This window comes from Emys orbicularis, chromosome 11 (genome assembly GCF_028017835.1).
Source record: "Emys orbicularis isolate rEmyOrb1 chromosome 11, rEmyOrb1.hap1, whole genome shotgun sequence".
Lineage (NCBI taxonomy): Eukaryota > Metazoa > Chordata > Testudines > Emydidae > Emys > Emys orbicularis.
Window position 1 is genome coordinate 21,150,855 of NC_088693.1, and position 24,089 is coordinate 21,174,943.

A 24,089-nucleotide genomic window follows, 5' to 3' on the forward strand; every position below is an offset into this window, starting at 1 on the left:
CAAGCAGAGCAAAGCTGAAAGAGTGCAGGTGCAGACACACCCAGCTGGCAGGGGCACGCATGTGAGTTGAGTGGCCCCATCACAGACAGAGGTTGTCTTTCTTTTAGGGTATGGTACAGTAATGAGGACAGTGCTGGTGCTAACTAAATAAAAACAAATAATTTTAATTAGTTCCAGATGAGGAGAAACTAACAGAAGACTGTGATAGTTTCCCAAATGTATGGATATGCATCTAGGCAAATTAGAGGCACTGATTTTGCTGAGGTTTCTAATTATTTTTATAACTTCTTGTTTTGGCTCAGTTGTCCTCTCTCCTTTCCCGCACCAGCCTGTCATGAAATATCACATGATGCACATTAATTTCTTAATGGAAGTGTTAAAATGCTTTGTGCCTACTGAGTATTATTAATAACTCAAGATCTCTTCAGTTGAGCACAGCCAAAAACTAGAGAAAAACACCTTTATCACTATCCACCAGATGCTGCAACTAACACCCCCAACAATAATTTATGGCACTACGCAAATGTTTAGTCTGTAAACAAACATAGTCTGCAGTGGTCAGGCAGTCCATGTACTACTTCTGCAGTTGAAGTGAAGTGATGGCCTGCAAAATCATTGCAGAAAATCAGTTGTTTATACCATACAGAGTACATCTATATCTGCCACAAATCAACTACAGAAATGTGAAGTGTGCACGTGTTTTAATCTGTTTACCAGAGGCAATAATGTAGTTATCATTTCAAAGGAAAACGTGTATGTATGTGTAACCTCTTGATTTCTGCTTTCTCCCACATATATTTATTTATCATTAGATTAATTAGCAACAGCAGTTAGGATAGTATTACAGTATTTAAAAAATAATTTAATTGCTTTAGAACGTCATTATAGCACACTTATTTTATAGGTGTTGGTCTAAATGACTGAATTGTTGCTGAATGATTTTATTAATCCTGGGAGGTAAAGTACAAAAAACATATTTTGAGGAGGGGAAGGAGTGGGGTGAAGTGGTTTTCCTACTGCCACAGTTCTGGTTGTTTTCAGTATCAGTCCCATTGTTCATTCTAGAAGGAACAGTTCTCTATAGAAGCTGAACCAGTCTGATTTGAAAAAATATTTCTATTTAGCTCCAATGTGAAGATAATTATGAAGGAAGAAGAGATGCACTGAAAACATGGATTCTGGATCAGGATAAAATCTGGACTATTCAGGATGGCAATTTCAGTCAGAAACAACAATAAAAAACCCTTACAGGTATATCGGACATCCAAGTTGAGAAACTCATGAGTCCTCCAAAGATTAGTTATGTGCATCTTAAAACATTTCCTATACCTTTCTTCCCCCATTTCTTATTGTTTAGAAACAAATTATTATTATTATTTAGAATCTTGGGAATTACCATGCTGAATCAGACTCAGGGTCCATCCGGTTCTGTTCAATATCTTCATCAATGATTTAGATCAGGGGTGGGCAAACTTTTTGGCCCGAGGGCCACATTGGGGTTGCAAAACTGTATGGAGGGCCGGGTAGGGAAGGCTGTGCCTCCCCAAACAGCCTGCCCCCCACCCCCTATCAGCCCCCTCCTACTTTCTGCCCCCTGACTGCCCCCTTCAGAACCTCCAACCCATCCAACCCCCCCTGCTCCTTGTCCCCTGACTACCCCCTCCCAGGACCCCCCGCCCCTAACCACCCCCCTGGGATCCCACCCCCTATCCAATCCCTGCTGCTCCCTGTCCCCTTACTGCCTTGACCCCTATCCACACCCCCGCCCCCTGACAGGCCCCCTGGGACTCCCACGCCTATCCAACCCCCCGATCCCTGTCTCCTGATCCCTATCCACACCCCTGCCCCCTTACAGGCCCCCCGGGACTCCCATGCTTATCCAATCCCCCCTGCTCCCCGGCCCCTAACCACCCCCTCCCCAGAACCTCCGCCCCATCCAACTCCCCCCTGCTCCCTGTCCCCTGACTGCCCCCCAGAATCCCCCACCCCTTATCCAACCCCCCGGTCCCCTTACCATGCCGCTCAGAGCAGCATGTCTGGCAGCCACAGCAGCCGGTGGGAGCTAGACACGCTACCACTCTGCTTGGCAGGAGCGCGACGCCCAGAGCCCTGTCCACGCAGCGGCATGGCTGTGGGGGAGGGGAGACAGCAGGGGAGGGGCCTAGGTCTAGCCTCCCTGGCCAGGAGCTCAAGGGCCGGGCAGGATGGTCCCGCGGGCCTGATGTGGTACCTGGGCTGTAGTTTGCCCACCTCTGATTTAGATAATGGCATACAAAGTACACTTATAAAGTTGCAGATGATACCAAGCGGGGAGGGGTTGCAAGTTCTTTTGGGGGATTAAAATTCAAAATGATCTGGACAAACTGGAGAAATGGTCTGAAGTAAATAGGATGACATTCAATAAGGACAAATGCAAAGTACTCCACTTAGGAAGGAACAATCAGTTGCACACATACAAAATGGGAAATGACTGCCTAGGAAGAAGTACAGTGGAAAAGGATCTGGGGTCATAGTGGACCACAAGCTAAGTATGAGTCAACAGTGTAACTCTGTTGCAAAAAAAGCAAACATCATTCTGGGATGTATTAGCAGGAGTATTGTAAGCAAGACACGGGAAGTAATTCTTGGGCTCTACTCTGCTCTGATTAGGCCTCAACTGGAGTATTGTGTCTAGTTCTGGGCCCCACATTTCAGGAAGATGTGGACAATTTGAGGGAAAGTCCAGAGAAGAGCAACAAAAACTTATTAAAGATCTAGAAAACATGACCTATGAGGGAAGATTAAAAAAGTTGGGTTTGTTTACTCTGGAAAAGAGAAGACTGAGAGGGGACATGATAACAGTTTTCAAGTATGTAAAAGGTTGTTACAAGGAGGAGGAAGAAAAAGTGTTTTTCTTAACCTCTGAGGATAGGACAAGAAGCAATGGGCTTAATTTGCAGCAAGGGAGATTTAGGTTGGACATTAGGAAAAACTTCTTAACTGTCAGGGTGGTTAAGCATTGGAATAAATTGCCTAGGGAGGTTGTGAATCTCCATGATTGGAGATTTTTAAGAGCAGGTTAGACAAACACCTGTCAGGTGTAGATATTTAGCCCTGCCATGAGTGCAGAGGACTGGATTAGATGACCTCTTGAGGTCCCTTCCAGTTCTGTGATTCTACTCTAGTCTCCTGATTCTGACAGTGTTCAACACCAGATGCTTCAGCGGAAGGTGCAGAAAACACACAGTAAGCAGATGCTGTATAATCTCCCCAATTTAAAATCTCATCCTAATTGCTAATAGCTAGTGATTAGTGGCAAACTACGGGCCACGGGCCACATCTGGCCCATCAAACCTTTTAATCAGGCCCTCGAGCTCCAGCCAGGCAGCAGGGTCGGGGGCGTGCCCCATTCCGGCACTCCAGCCAGGGAGCATGGTTGGGGGCTTGCCCCACTCAGCGCAGCTCCTGGAAGCAGCGGCATGTCCCCCCTCCGGCTCCTATGCATAGGGGCAGCCAGGGAGCTGCCAAGTGCCGGCTCCGCAGCTCCCATTTTCTGGGAACCGTGGCCAATGGGAACTGCAGGGGTGGTGCCTGCGGATAGGAGTAGCATGTGGAGCCCCCTGGCTGCCCCTCCGCGTAGGAGCTGGACGGGGGACATGCCACTGCTTCCAGGAGCTGCTTGAGGTAAGCACCGCTCGGAGCCTGCACCCATGACCTCCTCCCATGCCCCAACCTCCTGCCCGAGCCTGGAGCCCCCTCTCACACCCTGAATCCCTTATTTCTGGCACCACTATGGAACCCGCACCCCCAGCCCAGAGACCATACCCCTTCTCACACCCCAATCTCCTACCTCACCCCAGAGCCCCCTCCCATACTCCAAACCCCTCTGCTCCACCCCCAGCCTGGAGCCCTCTTCCACACCCTGAACTCCTCATTTCTGGCCCCATCCCAGAGCCCGCACCCCCTGCTGGAGCCCTTACCCCTCCTGCACCCCAACCCCCAATTTCATGAGCATTCATGGCCCAACATACAATTTCCATACCCAGATGTGGCCCTCACGCCAAAAAGTTTGTCCACCACTGGGTTAAACTCTGAAGCATTAGGATTTTATCCATTCCAATTTTTTTTTCTTTTTTGCATTATCTATAACAACTCTGTATATTATTGTTATCCATATAAACACCCATTTTTTTTCTGACTCTTACTAAATTCTTGACATCAGTATCTTGTGGAATAAGTTCTACAGTCTAATTACGCACTAAGTGAAAAAGTATTTCCTTTTATCAGTTTTCAATTAGATACATTTCAATGTAAATGACTGTCCCTTTGTTCTTGTGGTGTCTGTGTGTATGTGTGAGAGAGAGAAGGAATAGAAGCTCCTGATCTCCCTTCTTTATATACTTGTATCATGTCCCCTCATATCTGTCTTCTTTCTAAGGTAAACAATCCCAATATTTTCAGTCTGTCTTCATATAAGAGATTTTCCAGTGATCATTCTCATCACCCTTCTCTGAACCCCCTCTAACTCTGCAATACATTTTATGATATGGGGTGACCATCAGTTCACACAGTATTCTAGATGGAAACATAGCGACTCATATAATGACACTACAGTGTTTTTATAAACCTAAAGTTCAGATTGCTTATTTTTCACATAACTTGAGGACCTTGCATGAGGAGGCACAAGGCATATATTGAAGCTGTGGCAATTAAGGATTGTAATGCTTTTGGGGCATATAAATGCCATGCCATGCTACAGACTTAATTATATTGTGGAACTTATTGCAAACCAGCTGTATGACCCATTCTCTCTCTCTCTCAGTTCTGAACTGTAGGTCATTACCAGTACTTTTAGGGCTACACAGGACATATGCTTCTTTACTTAGTTACTGAAGTCTTAATTAACATTTTCTGGAAATACTGCAAATACAATCTCAATTGATCACTACTGGCATTGATTTCACAGCTAGTCTAAAATCTGCTGCTCTGTAACAGAGTTACAGGTTTAATTAACATCTTTGTTACCACTAAAAATCATCTGTACAACTCATTATATCTCAATTATATAGCCAGTTAGAAGTGATTTTGCAGAAAGGCCTTCAAATCTAATGCACATTAATGGTGCATTACTTTACCACTGCAGCTTGACTTTAGATCAACTGTATCTACTCTGTTATGAAAGAAAAGTTTTAATTTCCATACTACTACATATTTAAATACAAGCAAAAAGGATTTTTATGTTATTTTAAGGACCTTTTAATAATAAAATATAAAGGACCAGGTTTAAACCACAGTGTATCACATGCATGTGCTGGGTGTGGGGGGAAAGGATGCGGAGTAAATAAGATGGTTATTGAGATAGCTACTGTATGGCTATATTGGGCTATAATGTTTACTGTGTGCATATATTGCCTTATTTTAATAATAGGTTGTTAACAAAATGACAACACAGTTGATCCAGATAAAACACCTCCTGTTAAACAGATCAAGCGGTTAAGGGACAACACCTGAGCTATTAGATGTAAAGCTAATTCCAGGCTCTGGCCAGTTGTTTTCCCAAGGCTGGAAGTCTAAAGATCAAAAGTACACTAACAGTTAAAGTAGTTCTCTAAAGAGAGGGCAGTTGTCAGGGGCTGTTCATGAGAAACAGGCTGATGCATCAGGTCCTGTGGGGAGACCTGAAGCAGTTGGGCCTTCCTACGCTTCAGGGGGATGATAAGCCTTAGGAAAGATAGAAGTGAACATGGACTGTTTTATAGTTTTAAAATCTTTTTTTCTTTAATGCTGTACTGCACTCCTATTGTTAAGATTCAGCAATACTTCGTTTTAAGAGATCTGTGTGGTCAAAGGCTCAAGTCCTTATACCTGGGGGGGGGGAGAGGGGGGGAGGGAGGTGCACTCAGAGAGACTTGAGAGGGGCTGCTAACCGGGTAACCATGACAAAGGAATCAAATTACAGTGGGGCCAGTTGGAGGATTTCTGGCTAATTCAGACATAAGGAGTGGCATGTACTCCACTCCAAATCAGGCCAGCTTTGCTTGCTGATGGGATTGGGTGGAAGAGGGGGCGGAGGCATGTCAATGCTCCACATTCTGAATGTGACTAGTCCCCTAAGCAGGGACGCAAGATGTCCCCTCTCCCAGCCTGCACAAGACCAAGAACATTAGGTGTGTGGGTGGGGTAAAGGCAAGACAATTATACAAAATCAAACATCAGAACCAGATTAATGCAAAGGGTGCACATGCTGCATCATTTCAGATCACAGCGCAGGGGTAGGCAGCCTATGGCACGCATGCCAAAGGCGGCACACAAGTTGATTTTCAGTGGCACTCACTAGCCACTGGTCTGGGGGGCTCTGCAGTTTAATTTAATATTAAATGAAGCTTCTTAAACATTTTTAAAACCTTATTTACTTTACATACAACAATAGCTTAGTGATATATTATAGACTTATAGAAAGAAACCCTGTAAAAACATTAAAATGTATGACAGTAACTCCTCACTTAAAGTCGTCCCGGTTAACGTTGTTAAGTTGCTGATCAATTAGGGAACATGCTCATTTAAAGTTGCACAATGCTCCCTTCTAACGTCGTTTGGCAGCCGCCTGCTTTGTCTACTGCTTGCAGGAAGAGCAGCCTGTTGCAGCTAGCTGGTGGGGGTTTGGAACCAGGGTGGACCGGCAGCCCCACTATCAGCTCCCCGCTCCCCTAAGTTCCCTGTGCAGCAGCTGCCTGCAATTCAGCTGTGTCCCTCCCCCCACTGCCATGTGCTGCTCCTGCTCCCTGCCTTGGAGCTGCTCCCCGAGACTCCTGCTTGCTGTGCGGGGGGGGGAGGGGAGGAAGAGGGGGGCTAATGTCAGGGTGTCTCCCTCCCTGCTGCTCCTGCACCCCGCTTACCCCATCTTCCATAGAGCTGGGGGGACACAGAAGGCTCAAGAGGGAGGGAGCTTGCAGCAGCTGCCATCACAGCAAGTTGATCTAATGAACAAGGCAGAGTACTTAAGGGAAATGTGCATATCTCCCTCCATTCCTGCTGCCTTGTGTAGAGAGAGAGTTAACCCTTGAGGGCTCAGCCAATTGCTAGTTCATCATTTAGCAGTAAACGAAATATCCCACCCTCTGACTCCTCCACCTCAACCAAGCTTCACAATCATCATCACTGTGTACCAGTATTAAATTGTTTGTTTAAAACTTATACTGTGTGTGACGTTGTGCAGACTATATGGTTTTATAAAAAACATGATAAATAAGTGAATATAATGTAACTGGAATAGTTTTATAAAAACATGATAATAAGTGAATATAATGTAACTGGAATATGCTTCATGCAAAAGGTCTCTTGTAAGGTATCATTACAAAGCTTATAATCTACTGAGTGTGATCATCCTATTTGTATAAATGTACCACTTTTGTATCTGAAACTAGAAATATGAAATATAACTCTGAGGGCCTATTGTAATTATGCAAAGTGTGGGCCATTAATGGTGGTTTGGAATCTTGATGACTCCCATTGTCTGCAGATGGCTGTGTTTACCTGTGAGTCTTCCTGTATATGTGTGTGCTGGCAAGTGGGTAATGAAGCCTTGCAGTGACATGTGATCATGTCACCTGCACTGTAATCCATCTTTAACCTGGTGCTTTTCCAGTGAGGGGGGGTGGAAACCCAGAGGGACAAAGGGTTCCCACCTTATGCAAAAGATATATAAACGGGTGGAAGAGAACAGAGGAAGAGAGGAGCCATCATGAAGAATTTCCTAGCTATCACCTGAGCTGGAACAAGAGCTGTACCAGAGGAAAGAATTGTGGCCAGGCCTGGAAGGTGTCCAGTCTGAGAAAAAACTTACTGAAGCATCTCTCAGGGTGAGATTATCTGTATTCAGTTTGATTAGACATAGATTTGCGCATTTTATTTTATTTTGCTTGGTGACTTACTTTGTTCTGTCTGTTACTACTTGGAACCACTTAAATCCTACTTTCTGTATTTAATAAAATCACTTTTTATCTATTAATTAACTCAGAGTATGTATTAATACCTGGGGGAGCAAACAACTGTGCATATCTCTCTATCAGTAATAAGCCTTATACAGGGTAAAACGGATTTATTTGGGTTTAGACCCCATTGGGAGTTGGGCATCTGAGTGCTAAAGACAAGCACACTTCTGTGGGCTGTTTTCAGATAAACCTGCAGCTTGGGGCAAGTAATTCAGACCCTGGGTCTGTGTTGGAGCAGATGGGAGTGTCTGGCTCAGCAAGACAGGGTGCTAGAGCCCTGAGCTGGCAGGGAAAACAGGAATAGAAGTAGTCTTGGTACATTAGGTGGCAGCTCCCAAGGGGGTTTCTGTGATCCAACCCATCACACTGTGTGTGTGTGTGTATATATAATATAGTCTTTTGTCTGGTGAAAAAAATTTCCCTGGAACCTAACCCCCTCATTTACATTAATTCTTATGGGGAAATTGAATTTGCTTAACATCGTTTTGCTTAAAGTCACATTTTTCAGGAACATAACTACAACGTTAAGTGAGGAGTTACTGTACTGGCACGTGAAATCTTAAATTAGAGTGACACCTCTTCTGAAAGGTTGCCGACCCCTGCACTAGTGGCTACTTCTCCCCACATGCACACCAATTCAGCACCAGGTACAATATGGCCAATAATAGCCACAATGGACCTCCAGTGATTCTTCAACTACTTTATAAAAGATTTAGCTCTCTCTCCTCTTCCTCACACTATTTTGTGTCACAGGGTGTCCAGTAGAGAACTAGAAAGATGTCTGTAGACAATGGCTTTGGAATAACTGATTTATAACACCTTTCATCCTAAAGGGTCCTGAACACAGTACAAACTTATGTGTACAAATTTATATACAATTATATACAGTAATAATTTAAGCAACACCCCTGCATGTTGGAATCTGACAGTTGTTTAACAAATTATAATAACACTACACATTTTAGGACAGGAAGTGAAGAATACTGTATCCAACTGACAAAAAAAAAAAACCCAGGGAATTGAAATAGACTATAGTCAAGTTGGAATTTGGCCTGGACACTAAGGTTAACATCCGTACTCTTACAAAAGGTTGCATGGGATCTTTATTGGATAGCAATGTCAAAACTTTAGTTGTACATTCAAAAGATGTCATCTCCATTAACACCGTTCCTTCTAAAATCATTCTGGGGCATTGCTTAAGACTGAGAGAGAAGAAAGACACTTACTGAAGCACCAACGTTACTTCCTACAATAAATATAAGCTGTAGAGGTCTCAAATCCATGTAACGGGTTGGCCCAAACCAATTTTGTTTGTGAGATCTGATGGGACCACACCATGGGGGATCACTACGTCGACTAATATTACTTACTCACACATCTGTTGTCATCTATCAGCATTCGATCCCCCCTACATGAACAGTTCACGCGACCATCAGGAGTCAGAAGGCATAAGTCATGACAGCCTCCATTCATTTGTGCACAGGGAGACAGTTCACCTGAAAAATAAAGAACTTTTGTATTATCAAGTTAATAAAAACAGGCCATCTTCTATTAACGTTGTGGTATCTGCTTCAATGCTTAGTATTATTTGAAAGATCAGACTTCAATGCAGTTCAGTCTCCTGGTTAATGTGTTATGGGTCACTGATACATTGACAGATTTCTAATTAAAATCTCTATATATACCAGTTAGGTAGGAATGCCATGATGCCAGAGAGATTACTGTATTAAATAATATGGAGCTACTTTTAGCACAGGTGTAAAATGATTAAATGAAACATCCAAAAACGACAAATATTTACAAAGAATCTACTAAATACTTTTCCATTTCTGAATGCTCAAGCCAGAAAAATATACACAGTATTCCAAGAAAATTTAATTTCTTTGGAAAAGGAGTGTTCTCTATCTTTTAGTTAATATTCCACATAATGAAAAGAAGAGGTTATGAAATGCCATAACATATAATTTGATGAAAGCTAATCTAAATTTCTGAAAGCAACTATATATAATTAAGAACCCATTATATTTTGTTTTGTAACTTACAACTGTTAGTATCATTGGCAACAGCAATGATGCCCATTGGCTGATGTGGTATATCAGATCGAAGAACTTTTGTATCTCCTCCTGTATATTTATTGGAGCGAAGAATAGCTCGTCTCACCCAGTCTGACCAAAAGATATAGTCATTATATACAGCCAGGCTAAGAAAAGTGCCTGGTCCAGACTTGACAATTACCTGAAGTACAGAAATACATAAGAAAAGCATTTAGGCAGCAATCAGATGTAGATTTATTTACTTACTCAACCAACCTGTATTTTAATAATAACTGAGGGAAAGGAGACCAAAGCAGAGAATATTAGTAGACATTAAGGAAAGTAAGGCTAACTGGGAGACCTCAGTTAGAAGTTAGAACATATTATTTGAATAAAGAAATGAGAGAGGGAGTGTTGTCTGGTGCTTTGAGTAAGGGATTAACACAGGCTCTGCACTGACTCACTTTGTGTCTTTGGACAAATCACTTATCACTCTGTACCTCAGTTTACCAATATTATAAAACAGAAATAATACTACTTATCTACAGTAATTTACAAGGGTGTTGTGAGGTTTCACTTATCATTATTTATTACTACAAAAGTTTTAAAATGTTTTAAAAGTTTTTTTAAAATAAAAAAACACAGCATAAAAATATCCACCTCAGCTCACATCCTCATCAACTGCCTTATCAAAAAGGGGACAAAATAGATTCTGCAGCATGCCAGGAAGGCTAGAAAATCTGAATTCTGGCTAATCAAGGTGGGGAGTAAGTTTCAAAATTAAAGACTGCTCCCTGAGATCATCCTGTCAGGAGCTCCTTCTCATTTATATTCAGGGAGATGCAGGCCAAGTTAATGAATGTTTGTAAAGTGTTTTGAGATTCCCAGATGAAAGAGGTCATATAAATGCAACAGAATATTACCAAATTACATTCCACTGTTCAAAACTTAGAGTTATTTAAAATATGGATTGTGGTTCACTATATAGTATATTGTCAAAGACTTTGAACAAATGGAAATATTATTCCCACAGATATAGTTTCTCTTTTTCATCTCATTCCAGATGACTTTCCTAAAAAATAATAGAAAGACATGGGCCACTGCTTATTTGACAACACAGGCACCAGTGGAGAATATAAACAATGAAGTAAATATTAATTAAGATAATTTTATTTTCCTTATCGCTCAAAAACTCTACTAGATTAAATTCTAGACTGAAGAACTAACCACAAATTACATTATTTTCTCTGAGTGAACAATTATGGATTTTTAACTTTTAATGCTACTATAGGGATAAAATGGAAAAAGAAATATAATTTTATTTCAGAAAAAATGCATCTGTGCTCTGCTCTAGTCACTTATAGAATGATGTATATATGAAAGTATGTAACAACAAGAATAAAATCTTACAGAATTATTGTTTAATAACAAAACCCTCCCTGCCTCTGAGGTGTAATATTTTTAATTCCTCAGTCATTCATATAATACCTAGGAAAAGCTTTGGACATGAGATAGATCTTCCAGAGTTCCCTAAAAGTCAAAGGAATTAAGCGCTATCAGATGATGGGTGCAGGAATGAAATGCGTACTAGAGACAAAGATTCCTTCCTGAAAATGCACCCCCAGCAGTCCCTCCTATTTCAGTGGAAGAGTGGTTAGCTCAAGTGCCTCAATCGACCTAACCGTAGTGTCACAGCAGGAGAAGGGTAGCTCCAAACCAAACTTCTGGGAAATGCCTATTGATTTATTTTATTTAATCCCCAATTGCACAATCTTTACAGAACTGACAGCCATACTAACAACTTGGTTGAAGCCAACAGGCCATATTTACAGAAACTTACAATACAATTTGTATTCCTCATTGGTCATTTACAATAAAACAGACTATGAATACTTTTTTAAAATGTATGTTTTAATAACCATAAATCATGTTTTCTTGCTTGTTCTTCCTTCCCCACATTTCTAATTCCTTTTCTCTCCTTTACTTCTCTCACACCATTTCTTTTTTCTCCCTCTTCTACTCTGCATTAGATTTTTTCTTCTTCCTATTTCCCCTATCATGTTTCCTCTGTTAACTAACACCTCCTCTTGTCCCCTATGTTCTTCAATCCCTTCGCGTACATTCTGTCTTCTCCTGTCTCCCTCCAACCTCCATTCTTGAATCTTCCTTTTCTATCTTCCTCCTCAACACACTCATTGTTATCTCTCTTTGGCTCTCCATTTCCAAAGTACCCTCTCTTCCCCAATCATCCCTGTTTCCCCAACCCTTTTCTTGTTTCTCCACTCATCTCCAACAGTGTTTATCCTCAAGGCTCAAGTTAATCATGCGTCTGAAAATGGAGTGCCTCTCTCTTGACAGCCAACTGCAAGCATTTTGATGGATCAATTAGTTTGGACCTGGATATATCACCTTATATAAGGATGGAAGTTCATTTAGTCTGTTAATTTGCTTATGTACTTCTGCTGAGCAAAGGTAAAGGCCAAGCAAACTTTGTAAATGAACTCAGCTGTAGACTGATAAAACTAGAAATTGAACTGAAACTAAAACTTTTATTGAGTGGTTGATACTCCAACATGAAATCCGCTAAATTACCATTTCCCCCTCTATAGTGGACACATGTTAATAGTTAACAAGTTCTGCACCTAAAAAGCATAATCAGCCTTTTTAACAGTTATAGGTTTTCTGTCATCAAAAATTCAACTGTTCCACATGGTCATTTAACAATACAGCACAACTTTAAAGCACCTTTTTTCACATGCATATATTTAGGAAAAAGCTTTAGAGAGAACACTGAACTGGGAAAAGCACACTTCAAAATAAAATAAAAATATTGAATTTAAGAGAAGATCCCTAAAGAAACTTGCCAAGATATAATTTCTTTAATCTAAGTAAATAATAGCACCAGTATGCTAAAAGTTTACAATAATCATCAGACTCTCTGAGGTGGGATAGGAGAAAGCACAGACTCCAGAAGGAAGAGAATGTATTTCAGATCTTGAATATTTTTTTGGAGTCCTGGACCAAACTTTTTCCAATTTTTCCACATCTTTGTTCAAGTGTGTACACCAGAATTAGACAAAATACTCCAGTAATGGTATCATTAATGCCATACGTAGAGGCAGGGCCGGTGCTACCATTAAGGCAAACTAGGCGATTGCCTAGGGCACCAAGATTTGGGGGCGCCAAAAAGCGGTGCCCCCAATTTCTTTTTTACAGCGTTCCTGGGCTGGGCTGCCGGCACGTGTGGTTCAGACTCCTCCCAGCGCAGCGACCGCTCCATGCAATTATTGTCATTGCCGGTGGGGGCGGCGTGCTCGGGGAAGGGGCGTAGCAGAGGTGAGCTGGGGTGGGGAGCCCTGCGGCAGCTTCCCCCCCCCCCCCCCGGCCTGAGGCACACCCCCCCCCGAGGCAGCTCCCCACCACCCTGGCCCGGGGAGCCGTGCAGCAGCTCCCCACCCCAGCTCACCTCTGCTACGCCCCCTCCCCGAGCACGCCGCCCCCGCTCTAATTCTCTCGCCTCCCAGGCTTGTGGCACCAATCAGCTGTTTGATGCCGCAAGCCTGGCAGGGGAGGAGAATTAGAGCGGGGGCGGCGTGCTCGGGGAGGAAGCGGAGCAGAGGTGAGCTGGAGTGGGGAGCTGCTGCACGGCTCCCCGGGGGGGGGACCTGCTGCGGGGAAGGGGAGGGCACCTCAGGGCGGGGGGGAGCTGCCGTGGGGGGGGGGCGCCTCAGGGCGGAGGGGGGGCGGGGAGCTGCCGCAGGGCTGGGGCAAGGGCGGCGCAAGGTGGAAGTTTCGCCTAGGGCGCAAAACTTCCTTGCACCGGCCCTGCCTAGAGGTAATATGACCTCCCTGCTACTACACAATATTCCCATGTATACGTCTCATTCAACCTCTTAGCTACAGCATCATACTGTAAGCTCCTGTTCAGTTGGTTGTCTACCCTGACTCATGAGTTCTCTGTGTTGTCACTGCATTCCAGGAGACAGTCCCCCATCCTATAAGTATGACCTACATTGTTTGTTCTTAGATGTCTGACCTTAGATTTGAATGATTAAAAACACATGTTCAAATAAGCCCTCCTTACCAAGTGATCCAGGTCAGCCCGTAAAACTAACCTCTCTCCATCGTTATTTACCACTTCAAAAAATTTTGTTTCATCTGCAAATTTTACCAGCAATGATTTTATATTTTTTTCCAGTTGCTGTTTGCTTTTTGTGATCTATCAATTAACAATTTTTTATTCACTTGATATGTGCTATCTTGATTTTGTATAGTGCTTTTTTTTTATATCGGAATGCCATGCAGGACTAAGTTAAATACCTTACAGAAGTCTAAGTATTATGTCAGCACAGTTACTTTTATCAATCAAACTTGTAATCTCATCCAAAGATTATATCCATTTTGTTTGATAAGACCTATTTTCCATAAAACCATGTTGATTGCCATTTATTATGCCTCCATCCTTTAATACTTTATTGATTGTACCCCATAATCAGTCTTTCCGATGATCCCAGGATCGATGTCAGGCTTACCAGCCAATAGTTACCAAGGTCATCCTGTGACCTGTTTACCCTTTTAAAATATTAGGGCAAAATTATCCCCCCCCCCTCCAGTTCACTGGAACTTCCTCAGTGTTCCAAGAATGGTTAAAAATCAACATTAGTTGGTCAGAGACCTTGTTGGTCAATTCTTTTAATATTTTTGTACAAATTATTCAGTACTGCTGATTTAAAATATTTATCTTTAGTAGCTGCTGTTTTAATACCCTCCCTAGTTATTGCTAGAACAGAGATCATCACTGTAAGATATTAATGCATCATCCTGCTTTTTCCCAAATATAGAACAAATATTTATTGAACATTTCTGCCTTTTCTACATCATGATTAACAATTTTACCATCCTTATCTAGTATCAGATCTATACCATTGCAAGGGCTTATTAGTTTCAGATATATTTAAAAATTCTTTCTTATTGTCTTTAACCTTATTGGCAACAGATTTTTAATTGACAAGTTAAGCTTCCCTTAACAATTGCATTTCCTAACTGCTGATTTGTACTCATTTTCATCAGCTCTCTCATTTTCCCATTTGCTATATATCTATATAGAGACTGTTACGTTCACCTCCCCACCCCTTAACAGGTGGTGTTTTGGGTTGTTTTTTGTTTTGTTTTGTTTTTGTAACTAAAGAAGCTTAGAGGTTATTTATTTATTTAATGTGCTGAGTCTCTAGGGATGTGGCAAAAGTCCTCCACAGCTCATGTTCTAAAAGCACCTACATTGGGAAAATATGTCTAATAGTAGAAGATTCTGTAATCTAGCAGAAAAAAGGATAATAAAATCCAATGGTTGGAAGCAGAAGCTAGATACATTCAGACCAGAAATAAGGCACAAATGTTTAACAGTGAGGTAATTAAACATTGGAGCAGCTTATTGGGGGATGCGGTGAATTCTCCTTCACCTGAGATCTTTAAATCAAGACTTGATATCTTTCTAAAGGTTATGTTACAATTCAAACTGAAGTAACAGTCTGGATATGGAGATTGCTGGGTAATGTTGTCCTGTGTTAGGCACAATAATAAAGATGATTATAATGTTTCTTTCTGGCCTTGAAACCTCTCATTTCTATTACTTAAATATTTGGGTTTCATTTGTTTATAAAAAAACGGTTATAATTCATGCATATATACTTAGTATAAAATATAACTGAGCATGTTTTATCTATCACTAGAGTCTATCTGTAGTTTCTGCAACATATGAGCTTTCATTAAAAAATAAAGTTCCCCATTAACTGAAGCTTAGGATCAGGATACCACATAACATCTTGCCTCTCTCTTATCTGTTTATTATCCAAAACCTGATTCCTGCAGGCTGTCTGCTTCACCCCCATAGAGCCCTGGTTTTTCCAGTGGGGTTCTGTGTGAGCTCATCAGTCCACCTAAACAAAAGTCACATGCAGGATTTTAGGATTAATACAGATCTTTATCTGTGGACTATATTTTGTAATGGAGTGGGAACAGACTAGGTGATCAAATAAATGTAAAGACATCAGGACATTGTGCTGGCCAGCATAAACCATTATCTGATTACAGATTGTAGATGATTTTTCGGAATTCAGAGATGATGTTACATTATGAAAATTTATAATTTTTGGTACAGGAAAGTATAGAACAGACTGTACTGCAGTATGAAGAAAGTTACAGGGACAGCTCAGGACAAAGTGCTCTTGAAGTGTTTTTCAACTGGAAAAAAAGAATACACAGACTACGATAAATGCCACACTTGAGATAAAAATAGTTATCTACAATAAAAAGAAACTCTCACTGTGATATATTGTCACCTCTCCCTCCTTTGTTGTTTAATAATTTTTGACCTAAATTAAAATGCATCAAATCAAGATTCAGGTGTATGTATTGAACAATATTTTATGCCTCTTTCTTTATCTCTAATAAACAAATTCAAACCCACTTAATTAATTATTATTATTAAAAACTAGTAAGGCAGAGGGTTTTTTGGCCATGTTATGCACTGATTATCCTTTCATTAACAGCTGGACACCCAGTACTCGCCTTAGGAACTGAAGAATTTACAGTATGAACTACAATGAAACTGTGGATATTAATACATAAGGGGAAAAGGTACATCTTGAAAAGTACCAGAAAATAACTGATGAGAGACAAACATGGAGCATATGAAGATCCTTTTTTGAACCACACACATTACAAAAGTCATGATAACAAATCAGAATAAGCAAAAGGGAGAAGAAGGTAGATTTATTTAAATGCAGATTCCATAAATCAATATCCCTAGAGATCTGAATTAGAATTAACCATTTTGTTTTAGATTTTTTTTAAAAAATTCAGGAATGGCACACGAAAGTCCATTGGGGAGTTAGAGTAGTGGAGCAGTCAGAGGAGAAGGGAGAAGCAGTTAAGGGGTTGGGGTGTATGGAGCAATAGGAAGAGCCAGAGTCAGGAGAAAGCAGGTGTAGTAAGCAGGGACTGACCAGCTACAAATAACAGCAACTTTGTGCAGCCAGAAGTGGAGGAGCTTGACAAGATATTCCAACTGGAAGAAGCATAAAGTAAGTGTAAGGGAGCACATAGAAATGCTGGGGATGAAGTGTTCTTTAGTGGGCTTTGTACGATCAGGTAACACCACCAACGTCCCAGCAGTATTTGACCACAGAATAGCTCTAGAGCACCATTAAAATTACCTGTTGGAGCCAATGGATTCAGTACTCATTTACTTTCATATTCATATAGTTTAATTGTATAATTCTGTTTTCAATGTAGGCATATTACATCGAGCGATAACCGAAGAAACTGAGGTGTCACAGTTCAGGGTTTCAGGGTTAACTGCAGCTTTGACAGACCACCCCTCACTCCGGTCTTTCTGGAGGGCACCCACTCAGGGTTTCAAGCTTCCTAGCTGTCACCTCTCTCAAGAGGATACCTGTGTCTCTCCCCCTCCAGAAGAGGGGTTAAGGTTTGCAGTCCCTCAACATCTCACTGTGATTTCTCTAGCAAGTCTGGCCTGTGGTTAACCTTTCTCCAAGGGCTACAACAGTATATACCAGTTATCATCCAGCCTGTACAAAGCAAAATATATCTTACGGCGAAATTGTTTCGGAGAAGACATATGTAAAGAAAAAAACAATAAAAGTTCCACACTCTTGCTAAAACCTCACCAGCCATCTCCAAGTAGGTGTCAGTCTTTCAAACCCTTCAACTCTGCCTTCCTGGTTGCCAGTTCACGTAAGTTTCAGATCAAGAACCAGGACCCCCTTGGGACAGTTCAGCCATTTCTTTATACAGTTTGAGCTTTTGTCCTTCTGTAACAGGCAATCAACAGTCAATGGCCCTCGCCGCAGGGTGAAGCTTCAAAGGGTTTTTTGTTGTTGTTATTATTTGTTTTGTTATGGTGTTTTTTAAAGCATAACCAGTGCTGGGGAATTTGCAGTAATCACCCCCAAGTGATTCCAGATTCCACAGATAACCCACCCCACTGAACCAAAAATACACAAAGACACACCACCTGCATTAATACAAAGGGCTATGGATATTCTACAGCTCATACTGTCTGGCCCATTTCAGTGTAATGGCTATCTGAGGTTTTCATGTTTTAAACATAAAATACAGTATAGCCCCAAAGATGCTGCATGTGGTTGCAGTAGCTGTCACACCAAGCTTTTAGGCTAAAGCTCCACTGCAATTCCCTGTGATTATCCCAGCAGATATAACTAGAGTCCAGCACCTACCCTTTGTTTTCTCTCTAGGGGCTATGAAGAATATACACCAGCAGTTACAAGTCCCATACAGTTCTTTCAAAGAAGAGTATAGTTAGTGTAAGATAAAAGCCCATAAAATAAAACATATAAACCAAATGAAAGGGTCTAAATGCATAGTTAAGCACACACACCCAACAATCCTATGGAGACCCTGGCTGGTTCAAGTTCTTCCAACCCTTCCCCAGAGATTGTCCCCACTTTGGACAAAAAGTCATGTCTGTTTGTTCCATCAAATTGAAGGCCCCTTAGCCAGATTAAACTCAGTCTTTTATATCAAAAGCCCTTTCTTTGTCTCCTTGGGACTCTGGGACCCAGCGTGAACCAGTATATTCAAACCACCCTAGGACTGGTGTAGGAACAATTTTTATAAGGGGGCGGGGAGGGGGCTGAGAGCCATTGAACCAAACTGTAAACCCTGTATGTAATAGAAACCACTTCAAGCCGCACTCCCAACACCCCTAGTTACAGCACCTATGGCAGGGACTGCAGTAATTAACCCCCACTGTTTTCAGTTTCTGGAGTAGCTGCAGTAACCCTCCCCCATGGAGCAGAATACAATGCAGAGTCTACAACTATACACATAAAACATTCATAAAGTTAAACCAATAGGCCCCAGAGATACTGCATATGGTTGCAATATCTGGCACAACATTATAAAGTGAAAATATACTAATAAAAATACTACCCACAGTATGTTAAAAGTACGTTAACAACAAGTAATTGTGTAAGAAATATATACAATATAATATAGCTATACAATATAATAATGTCCAGATCTGCATTTCAGAGGTATCATTATTGTTTGAGATTCTAGCATTAAAATATATAGAGGAACATTATGCTTCTCGCTCCAAGATGTAGAATAACAATGTCCACTCCTAATATATGAGCTCAAATGTTGATACAGAATGTCTCTTAGAGCGAAGGTTCTCAACCTGGGGTCCGCAGACCGTGGGTTTCTGCAGACTATGTCTAAGGCTCTGTGAAAGTTTGTCATTACCACAGAACAGTGGTTTTCAACCTGTGGGCTGCAGATTATGACTAAGATTACCAAAGGGGTCTACACCTCCATGTGAAATTTTTTAGTGATCCGCAAATGAAGAAAGGGTGAGAACCACTGTCTCAGAGGAATGGTGATTGTAAGATTGCAATAACTTGGGTTGTCAGGTATGAATTACTGATGCATTTCAGTATTTGAACACCTTCATAAGCTAATTTAAGAATGAATATAGTTTTTAAAATTACTTGTAGACAATTTGTGATGTAGCATACCTACTCTATGTGAATACTGTTAGAAAAAATATAATTGAGATATTTTCATTTATTATTCTTTGATTTGTTTAAAACATCACAATGATTACACATGTCAGATCCATAGCTGGGAAAGATCTTTTACTTCCTTTAACTGTATTTCTTCAACATGTTTGTCTGTTTGGATCCCATTTATTGTACACATGCTCCTCATGTGCATAGGTAATGAATGTTTTAGTTCGCACTGTCCACTGGAACTGCATATATTGTATTGCAGCCCCATCTGCCACAGAATTCCTTTTCTAGGCCAGAATTCAGAGAGATTTAGTCTCCAGAGTAGCAGGGAAGAAGTGTGGGTCATGAGAGTCTCAAAGGAAAACATGTTGAAGAACCCTCATTATTGTACTGTATCATGTATTGTCACTATGTGGATCCCCCCACCACTTCATGTATTGTCACTATGTGGATCCCCCTCAGTGATTAACGAGGAGTTGGCAGATTAGATACAAGGTGGGTTGAAGGAGTCCAAGTCAAAAAGAGACTATGGAAAGGCTGAGCTGGAGGCCAGATCCAGGGACCAGTGCTGAGTAGAACCAGTCAAAATTTTTCCGAAGAAATTTTTCCATCTGAAAATACTGATTTGAAAAAAAAAAATTGAAACATTCTGCAGGAACATATTTTTGATGAAAAATTATCAGAACAAATCATTTTTGATAATGTCAAAATATTTTGTTTCATTAAAGTCAACACATTTAATTTTGACATTATCATTTCCACTTTGATGGTGTAAGTTATTTATTGTTTTTTACTTTTATGATATGATATATGATATATTATTTGAAACATTTTGACTATATCACGCCATGCCATGTAATAATAATATACATGGCATGACATACATAATAGCTAAACTATTTCCATTTTTATTTATATTATAAATTATAATATGTAATGAAATCTAAACAATAAGGTTTAAGTAAAATGTCATTTCAGATTCTGTGAAACAAATTTTAGAATGTTGTTCCCTGGGAAATTTTGATTTTTTCATTCTAATTAGGAACAAAAAAAAATTAAAAATGTAATTTAGGAATTTCCCACAGAATGGGAACTCCGGATTCCTACCAGCTCGAGTGCCAAGTGATGGTGTTAACTGAGCTCCATATTGCAGCTATACAGATCTCTGTGATAGGAATATTCTTAAAGCAAGCTGAAGCTTCCTTAGGGCTATGGTTATAAAGCTGGTGTTGGGGAGGAGCCAGGTAGAAGGTGTCCAGAGGACCATGAGCATCAGAAGTGGAAGGATAGGGTCTTTTAGCCCTTGTCCCCCCGTTTTTGGAGGAGAAACTCCAAGATTGAGCTTCAGTTGGTATTCTGGATGGCAGTAAGGATGACCTCTGGCCCTCTGAAATCTGTTGCCCTGAGAGAGACTGTTAGTGTCACAAGTAGGCAAAGGTTTCAAAAGTGCAAGGTAAAGTCTTAGTAAACAACAACACAAATGTTCTAAGAGACTATCATATGTTCAAGATACTGATCACAACAACCAGGTAATGTAGGTATAAGATCTGACTGAAGTTCCATTAGCTAATCACCTTAGAAACTGTATAGTAACTACTTGAGATTATAGAATAATCAAAGCTAATTCCTTTTCTAAACTCTTTCAGAAAAAAAACCCCACAAACAAACAAACAAAACCAAAACACACCATGCAAACAATATGACAATATAGAATGACTGGAATAGTAGCAGAAGAAAAAAATCTGACAGTTCACAATCTGAAGTGAAAATCTTAGTATCTATAGTAAAATCTTGGAAGCCAAATCTTTTTTGAAAATTTATTAGCATAAGGAAGATTGCACTAGAGGAAAAAACATTGTGATGTTGTGTTTTTGTCTTTCACTATACAGACCTTTAAACTTGTTCTAGATGAAAAAGAGGGTCCTGAGATAAAATAAAGGGAATAAAGGCTAATGACGTCTTTGACAGACAATAAAATTAGGTCTAACTCTATGTCACAACTAGCAGGGTAATGCCATTTTAATGATGATCCTTTCTATGATATGTTCCCCAGCCCATCAGAGTTGCATCTCTTGTAACATGGATCTATCCCAAATCTTCGTAAAATCTATAATGTGTCCAACAGTTCCTACTTGATTCTATAAAATTCCTTGAATAGAATTTAAAACCCAAACCAACTAGAACAGGACGGGGAGCCAGAGTCTTTTCTGGTATTGACTCGGGTTCTTCAATGTGAACTATATTTTGATTTATTTATATAAATCTTTTTACTAGATTGACTATAAAATATTTAAATTCAAAAGAATTCTGTAATTTGGATACTGCTGCTAATGCTTCATAGAGAAATAGAGCATTTTTAAAGCAATACAGAAATGACATGTCTTGTTAAGGTGTTAGTTAATCGCACTCACAGTTTTGTGAAGTATTTAATTTTTGAATTGTATTCACAAAATTATGTCAATTGTTGCTTTTCATATACTTTTGGCAAGTATGTTTGATTTCTTTTTCAAAAATGTATACTGTATGCCAGATATATTTTAGGTGTTGTAAGGTACTCAGCACAAGATAACTGGATGCTTTTCCATAGTAAGCAAAGAATTCATAGCAGTTAATAATAGTCTGACAAATGTTTTAAAATTCTGTTTAAAATTGTTCAAATGGAAACCAGAGATGAATTCAAGAATTCTATAAAATAACCAGCAACACAATTGATATTATCTAGTAGCTAAGGTCTGATAAGAATTTCCCCCCAAAAGATTTGAAAGATGGGAAAAGCTGGTAACAAAATATATGTCTATAGGTCTATAGCATCTATCTCTCACTCAGTCTTTAAAGGAGGCTTTCTGAGAAGGATCAAAAGCAACATGAATAGAACATTTATCTTCCTGAATAATCCGAAGGGAAGAATTCTAGTCACATATGTGAGGAAAGAATGGGGTCTTTATTTTCACTAGACAATCTTTGACCTTTATCAGGAACGACCGTAAGAACACATTTTGAAATAAAACAAAAACAAACAAAAATAGTTTCTTTAATCCATATGAGACAGAAAAGGTCATAATGGGATAAATTTCCATGACATTGTTTATTGCGTTTCTATAGTTCATCTCCTAACTCAGTACAGCAGTCCATAAGAGATCTTGTAAGAAACAACAGTAGCTAATGTTCTACTCACTCCAGCTCCTTGTGAGTCTGTTTCAGAGCTCAGCTATGAAGGGCTGATTAGACTCTCTTGTTTTCTGTGACAAAGACTAGATGTTGTAATTAGAAAGTTCAGGGAACTTTGGAAATGACAAATGAATGAGTACATCTTTCTAACAAAGCTCTCTTAGAGCCACTCAGTCTTCTAAAGAGATTGAAGCCTATTTAGAATAGGTGACCTACTAGTCCATATTAAAGTCTGAACCCCACTTTGAAAAAAAAATAGCACTGTAGTAAATCCATACATTTTGTATGCCTCCTCAAAGACAGAAAGTCTGAAATGATACAAATAGTTTTTACTGACTGCATTTCATTACATATTTATATTAGTGAAATGTTTAGGTTGAGTAACCAAGGGCTCAAAAGTCAACAAATGCAAAGTTAAAGTTGAACTTATAGCATTTACTATCCACCCTTGTGCATATGCCTTGAAGTATGGAGCTAGATCTTGAGCTGTACTGAGTCATCAAAGGCTCAGTCCAGAAAGAAGCTGGACACTCCAGAATTATCAAACAAAATGTGCTTAAAGTTAAGCTCATGAGTTGTCCCACTGCAGTCAACGGGACTAACCAAGTGTTTAAAAGCCTTCCTAATTTTAACTGTTTTGCTAGGTTGGGCTAGAATGTTCAGTACTTTGTAGGATAAAGTCCTGAGCTTGAGATGGGAGGAAGGTACCTCCCACCCTTTTCCATTTCTCTGATCCTGGAGCTACTGGTGGCCAAAATGACCCTGGGTAATTTAGAATAGACTAAGGCTCACCAGCTGAATATAAGCAGCTTCTTTTTGCTTCATCTGAGCTAAGAATGGTCCGAGGGTTCAAACCCTGCTGTCAGCACATTCCATTGATTTTTACAGTTATACAATAGATTTTGTAATAAAAGAAAAACAAAATATAGAACTAACAGGAAATTACTTACAAAAACAATGTTAAAAGATGCCCTTTGGAAAAGGATGCATGTGATCATTCAACTGAAGACTGTATCAAAATGCATATGTATAAGATGCAGAATTCATGTTGTCCAAACAACCTTAATATTGCCATTTCCTTTCATTTGAGTGGTTCACTTTGAAAAATTATTAAAGTTATTTAACACACTTTGTAATTTAATATATAAGACCAATAATAATTTTTAAATAACACTTGTAAGCTAAATACTACGATGGATTCTAAAGTAGTAACAAGGAAGGAAAGGGATGAATTTTCGGAGCTGCAAGACAAAGTAACTACATTATCAAGGCTAAAGTACACAGAGAGTAAAAACACAAAATTGTAGTAAAATGTGAAACTGAATCCTGACAACATGATTCCTAATAGGAAAACAATAAGAGCT

General features: G+C 40.1%; 1 protein-coding gene across 1 annotated transcript in view; it reads right to left on the reverse strand.

Moving 5' to 3' along the window:
* Positions 1-24,089, reverse strand: part of LRP1B (LDL receptor related protein 1B) — a 1,070,902-nt gene that overhangs the window by 288,926 nt on the left and 757,887 nt on the right. Inside the window, exons 44-45 of the mRNA XM_065413676.1 lie at positions 10,013-10,205; positions 9,341-9,466 (exon numbers count right to left, since the gene is read on the reverse strand). Coding sequence (XP_065269748.1) covers positions 9,341-9,466; positions 10,013-10,205 — 319 coding nt within the window. The remainder of the gene's footprint in view (positions 1-9,340; positions 9,467-10,012; positions 10,206-24,089) is intronic.